Source organism: Nesoenas mayeri, assembly GCF_963082525.1.
Source record: "Nesoenas mayeri genome assembly, chromosome: 19".
Taxonomy (NCBI): Eukaryota; Metazoa; Chordata; class Aves; order Columbiformes; family Columbidae; genus Nesoenas; species Nesoenas mayeri.
The window spans coordinates 2298317-2304965 of NC_137568.1; the positions used below are offsets into that span (position 1 = coordinate 2298317).

At 55.2% G+C, this 6649-nt stretch overlaps 1 protein-coding gene across 1 annotated transcript; it reads left to right on the forward strand.

Moving 5' to 3' along the window:
• Nucleotides 1-72: 72 nt before the first annotated feature.
• On the forward strand, nt 73-3802 carry GALK1 (galactokinase 1; the record flags this gene model as incomplete). The annotated part of the gene is made up of 8 exons (XM_080356710.1): nt 73-237; nt 988-1177; nt 1499-1618; nt 1737-1872; nt 2279-2460; nt 2663-2813; nt 2957-3119; nt 3731-3802. The coding sequence occupies 8 exons, from the start codon at nt 73-75 to the stop codon at nt 3800-3802; spliced, it is 1179 nt and encodes a 392-aa protein (XP_080212836.1).
• Between the last annotated feature and the right edge of the window lie 2847 nt (nt 3803-6649).

A 6649-nucleotide genomic window follows, 5' to 3' on the forward strand; every position in this document is an offset into this window, starting at 1 on the left:
CGCGGCCGCCGGGGCAACGGGGTGACTGGGCAGTGCGGGCCCGGCGGCGGGGCGGAGCGGAGCGGAGCGGCCATGGCGGAGGCGGCGGAGCTCGGGTCGGCCCGGCTGCTGGCGGCCGCCTGCCGGGAGCACGAAGCGGCTTTCGGGAGAGCGCCGGTGCTGGCGGCGTGGGCCCCCGGCAGGGTTAACCTCATCGGCGAGCACACCGACTACAACTGCGGCTTCGTGCTGCCCATGGTAAGGGCCGTGCTCCACCGTCCCGGGATCCCTCGCTGGTCACCCTTCCGGGTCCCTCCTGCAATCCCCGGGGGTTCCCGGCTGCCGTCTCCCCCAGCCTGTTCATTCGGGATCCCCCCCACTGCGCCCGGGACCACCGGAGTGGGACCCGGAGCATCGGGGCAGCACCCCACAGTCTGGCTCCTAAATCACTGTAGGGAGGAAGTGATTCCCCCTCCCCAAATCCCTCTTGGAGGGCTGAAGCTGCTTTTCTGCAGCTCTGTCAAATAATTTTCCATACCTGGAGAGCAATGTTTTGGTGGCGGAGGTGGTTCGAAGCAGCTGGGGCTTCCTGCCCTCCTTTGGATCGGTAGGAAAGCCCCCACTCAGTCCTAAATCAAATCCTACAGCTTATTATTTTGAGGGAGAGGAGCGTGGGAGCAGGTCAGCTGAATTTCCCTGCAGACACGCAAACTTTCTAAGGTCTTTCACAGCAGCTTCCCACTCCTCAGGAGCCCTGCAGCCGTCACCCCGGCACTGGGCTGGGATGGCTGGTCACAACATTTCCGTGCTAAGACTGACCGTGTGTGGCATTAAATAGCCAGAAAGCTTAACGCTGTGACAAGCTAGGGGGGCTAGTGGCTCTCTGTGGACATGGTTAAGGGTAACACGTATTGGGTGCTGCCAGCTGTGGGTTGAAGCAGCCACAGCTGTCCCCTGCCACCAGCGGGGATGTGCCACAGGGTCTGAGCCCACTTCTTACCCCGACAGGCCCTGCAGCTGGGGACGGTGCTGGTGGGATCCCCCACGAAGGACGGGACCATCTCCATCATCACCACCTCGGCGGACGCGGACAAGCCCCGCAGGGTGGAGTTCCCAACTCCCAGCCAAAGCAGCCCCCTGAGCCCGGGGCAGCCACGCTGGGCCAACTACGTCAAGGGCGTCATCCAGCACTACAAGGGTAAAGCTCAGTCTGCTGGGTGGGTTAGAGCCCCCCTCACACGGGGATGGTGCTCGGTGCCCGGCGTTCCGCGTGCTCCAGGGGCTTTTCCAGTACCGGTGCAATCCTGCAGCTGCTGCCGGAGCCAGGCTCCAGCTTTCAGCTCCAGAGACTGCTGTGTTTTTTTGGGGGGGCAGCTGTGGGTCACTCTGTGTTTTAAAATGAGTTATCACAAGGGGCTCTGCTCTCTCAGGAGCTGGTTACCCGTGAGCTGTGGAACACAGCAGCCCCCAGCCATGCAATGGCTCATGTTCCCCCCCCTCCACCCTTTTGTTCCTGCAGGTGGTCCCATGCCAGGATTCAGCGCTGTGATAGCCAGTGACATCCCCCTGGGTGGGGGCCTCTCCAGCTCGGCCGCTCTGGAGGTGGCTACTTACACCTTCCTCCAGCAGCTCTGTCCAGGTAAAGGCAGTAGCCGGTCCTGGCCCCCGACAGCTCCATTCCTGGGTGGGTCTCCCCCTGCTCGAGGGCAGGGGGCCAAGGTCCCAGAGCTAACCTGCATCTCTCTGCTCTGGCATAGATGACAGTGATTTGGTAGCCAAGGCGCTGCTGTGCCAGAAAGCGGAGCACACATTTGCCAACATGCCCTGCGGGATCATGGACCAGTTCATTTCCGCGATGGGCAAGGAAGGCCACGCGCTGCTTATTGACTGCAGGTCAGGGCCAAGTGCTGAGCCTGCTGAGCTCTGTCCAGCTCCCTGGGCAAGCGGGGACAGCTGTTCCTGTGGCCAGGAAATAAATGCAGGAGTGCAGGGAGGGGTTACACCCTGAACCCAGCCCAAAATCTCATCACAGAGGTGGGACTTTCCGCATTTTAACTCCAGTGTCTTGACTCCTCCTGCATACTTTCTGCTATTTGCCTGGGCTGTCTTTCCCACAAAGTTATTAGGGTCCGTTATGGAGCTAATAATAGGGAGTGGAATGCTCAAACAAAATGCTAAGCCACATGGACTTTGCCTCTGCAGAGGCAGGAGCTGCTTGCCACGTGGCCTCCGGGATGGCCGGAGGCCGGGGCGGGCAGAGGGGTCGGGCACACAAGCCCACGCTGAGCTCTGGCTGCAGGTCCCTGGAGACCGTCCTTGTCCCACTGAGCGATGCCAGCTTGGCTGTTCTCATCACCAACTCCAACGTGCGGCACACACTGACGGGCAGCGAGTACCCCACGCGCCGGCGGCAGTGCGAGGAGGCGGCGGCAGCGCTTGGCAAGGAGAGCCTGCGAGATGCCACCATGGCTGAGCTGGAAGGTGGGGACCGTGGCTCAGGTTGCTCCTTGAGGCAGCAGGAGCTCAGTGCCCCATGGCATGGGCTCAGACTGCAGGGCAGCCCCTGGGGTGGATGGGTGGATGCATGCACAGGGACAGGAGAATGCCACAAGTGGGGATACGGGGTTGCAGGATGCAGCCATGCTTGAGCAGCTTTGCTGCAAGGATGGGTGTATCTCTGCAGCGGCCAAGAGCCGGCTGGGCGAGGAGGTGTACCGACGGGCCAGGCACGTCATCGGCGAGATAGCACGGACAGAGCAGGCAGCACAAGCACTGAAGAACAGGGACTACAAGACATTTGGGAAGCTGATGGTGGAGAGTCACAACTCCCTCAGGTGAGGATGAACCACCCCTGGGCAGGGCTAGCTGCAGTTCGCTACGGCAATGGGTGCGCTGAGACGTGTCTTTCAGCCATTTGCGGTGCAGGGGCTGTGGCTGGGGTGCAGGACAGGGCTGACCGCGGGTCTCCTCTCTCCAGGGATGACTATGAAGTGAGCTGCCCAGAGCTGGATGAGCTGGTAGCAGCAGCACTGGAGGTCAAGGGGGTTTATGGCAGCAGGATGACCGGGGGAGGCTTTGGAGGCTGCACGGTGACATTGTTGAAGGCTGAGGCTGCAGAGGAGGCCCAGCGCCACATCCAGGTACATGGCAAAAAAGTACTTGGAGATCAACTTCAAGATCCCAAGGAACCACTCAGGGGCATGGCCTGGGAATGCTCTTGAAGCTGCTCTCCTGAGGAAATTGGGGCTGGTGTAGCCCATCCAGCACCACGCAGGGAGAGCCCCAAGTCTGTCGCAGGCAGTTCAGCACCATGCTGGTCAGAGCACTGCCCAAGGACTTTACTACGTTGAGAAAGTGAGCAAAAAGGTGCCAGGTCAGCTTCAGGAATTCTAAATCTGTCTAGGCAACAATAATCCAGGCTGAGCTTAGGCAATGCTGAGCTCAGCACCAGCAGTTACAGCTCAGGTAAGATCTTAATGTCATCAATATTCTCTAACTCAGCAGCTCAGCCTGCATGGGTAGCTGAAAACAACAGAAAATGGGGTGTCAGGAGACAGAGGCAGTGAAAGGCAGAACCTCAGGGGCCAGGACAGCACGCTGTCCCCAAAAACACACCTCAAGAAGCAGCTGGGCCAGACGCATAGCTGGGCTGACCAGCAGGACCTTTCTCCCCCCAGCTCTGGCAGGTCTTGCCTGCACCAGGGCAAAAGCATCCCCCAGCACCAGCACTCACCCTCTTCTTGTCTCCTAGGAGAAATACAGCCGCACAGCCACCTTCTACCTCACCAAACCCTCCGAAGGGGCGAAGGTGCTGCCCCTGTAGAGGAGCGACCTCCCTCCGAGAGACGGCTGCCTTCCTCACCTCACAAGGGAATCAATTTACTGCATCGTTCGCCTAATAAACACAGAACAGTTGCACAGTCATTCTATGCCCACCTGAGCCAAGCTCACTGAGGACCTTTCCTCAGAGGAGACTGGTTTAACTCCAGTTTGCACTGGTGTAATGAGCTGTTACCAGGGATGTGGGGTCCAGTAGTACCTCTGGAGCTGCAGGCACAGGAGGGGATGGTGGTGGAGGAGCAGCAGACAGAAGCCTGCTTGGGTATCTGCTTCTGGCACGTGTCCTTCATCTGCTGCAGATGAAGGGTAGTTGGGGGATTTTTTTTTCTTAAAAAAAACCAAGGAAAAGACAGACTGTAGAGAAAACATTTATTGAGTGCAATAAGAAGCCATCTGATCAAAGACCTGTTGGAGCAGGCCGCTGGATCCACCTTGGAAAGGCTGAAACACCACCAGCCCTAATGAGCAGATGAAAGTTGAGAAGTGACACTGTTGTAGTGCAAGACAGGGTTAGGTGTGCATGTGGGGATGGTGTGATGCCCTGGAGAGCCACAGCTGACGGGCTGTGCTCTTCTCTCAGAGGTGAGCTGTCCTGAGGGCCACCTGTTTTTCTGGTGAAAACTGAGGCAAAGTAGGTATTAAGTACCTCAGCTTTCTCCTCATCTTTGTTAACTATATTTCCCTCAAAGTCCAACAGAGAATGGAGGTTTTCCTTGCCCCTTCTTTTGTTATTAACATATTTAAAGGAGGACTTTTTATTATCCCTGACAGAATTGGCCAAATTAATCTCAAATTGCACTTTTGTTTCCCTGATTTTTTTTCTGCATGATCTAGCTATTTCCATAAATTCTTCATAAGTAGCCAGCCCTTTTTTCCACAGTCGGTAAAGTCTCTTTTTATTTCTGATTTCATTCAGAATCTCCCTGTTTAGCCAAGCCGGTTGTCTTCCCCGCCGGCCAGCCTTTCGGCACACTGGTATAGCCTGTTCCTGTGCTCTCAAAACCTCCTGCTTGAAGCATGTCCAACCCTCCTGGGCCCCCTTGTTTTTAAGCATTGTTTCCCAGGGTATGCTCCAAACTAGGCTTCTGAATAGGCAAAAGTCTGCCCTCCGGAAGTCCAGCGTAGAGGTTTTGTTAATGGTTCTCCCTGCATCTCTGACTATTGAAAATTCTATTATTTCATGGTCGCTATGACCCAGGCAGCCTCCAACCACTACATCTCCCACCAGCCCTTCTCTGTTTGTAAACAGTAGGTCTAGCGGGGTCTTGCCCCTGGTAGGCTCATTTACCAGCTGATGAAGGAAATTGTCCTCTATACACTCTAGGAACTTCCTAGACTGCCTCTTCTGTGCAGTATTGAGCTCCCAGCAGATACCTGGCAGGTTAAAGTCACCCACAAGAACAAGGGCCATCGATTTTGAGACATCTGCCAGTTGCTTGTAGAGTAATTCATCTCCTTCATCGTCCTGGTTGGGCGGTCTATAACAGACACCCACGAGGATGTCAGCATTGTTGGACTTCCCTCTGATTCTGGTCCACAGGCACTCAACCTTGTCACTGCTGACCTCAAGTTTAACAGAGTCAAGTGACTCTAAATAAAAAGCCACCCCTCCACCTCTCCTGCCCTGCCTATCTTTTCTGAAGAGCTTGTAGCCACACATAGCAGCACTCCAGTCATGAGAGTCATCCCACCATGTTTCTGTGATGGCAACTGTGTCATAGCTTTCCCGCTGCACAATGGCTTCCAGCTCCTCTTGTTTGTTGCCCATACTGCGTGAATTAGTGTACATGCACTTCAGGTGGGCTGCTGATTTCACTCTTAATTCAGGCTTTCCATCCTTAGCCTGATCTTTGGAGAGCCCGGTTTCAATCCCTTCCCCCTTCAAACCTAGTTTAAAGCCCTCCTGATCAGCCCTGCCAACTTACAGGCTATAGTCCTCTTGCTCTCCCTAGAAGGATGAAGCCCATCTGATCTGAGGAGACTAGGTACCATGGCGTTTGCCCCATGGTCAAAAAACCCAAAATTTTGACGGTGACACCAATCCTTAAGCCACCTGTTGATGAGATGGGCGCATTGTTCAACTTTATTGCCGTTAACAACACATACTTATAGCGGTTACAGTAACTATGCAGACTTGTCACCTGCTGATTGGCTCAAGTGCAACGGATACGTTTGCCTTGACCTCCCACCTGCGGCGAGCTGGCCGCCTGAGTTTCGTGCCTTTTCAACTCCCCGCTCCCTGGAGCAGTTTACGAGACTCGCCAAGGTCACAGTGTCCTTGCTGTCCCCTCATGGTCAGCAGTCTCTGCTGATGCCTATTGAGGCACTGAGGCATGGTTATGCTAAGCTCCTAAAACATGTCAAACCATTAACTGATCAGAACACAACTCTTATTAGAACAAACTCTTATTAGAACAAACTCTGATCGTGCAACTGCTCCATGGATTCATGTCCTTTATCTTTAAGCCACTCTCTAACAGACAGGGAAATGTGCTGTTCAACCCAATCGTTCTCCTTGGCAGAGGGCAGACAGACATCAGGCATCATGCCCAGAGCCAGGAAACGAGGCCCAGCAAGGTCTCAGCTCAGCGCTGCACCCAGCACCATCCCAGGTCAGGTAAAGCCAAGGGCTAAAGGAGAGACTGGCACAGGATGAGTAGTAAGACCACTGCTCCCAGCCTTGCTCTTCCCTTGTGTTTACTGAGCCATCGCAGGTCCCTTTCTGGATGTTGCTGCTGTGCAAAAGATCTTTTTTAAAAGGTACATATGCCCCAAAACTCTCACGCTCTCCACATCAAGCCTTGTTAGAAATCCCAGGCACCGTTCCCAT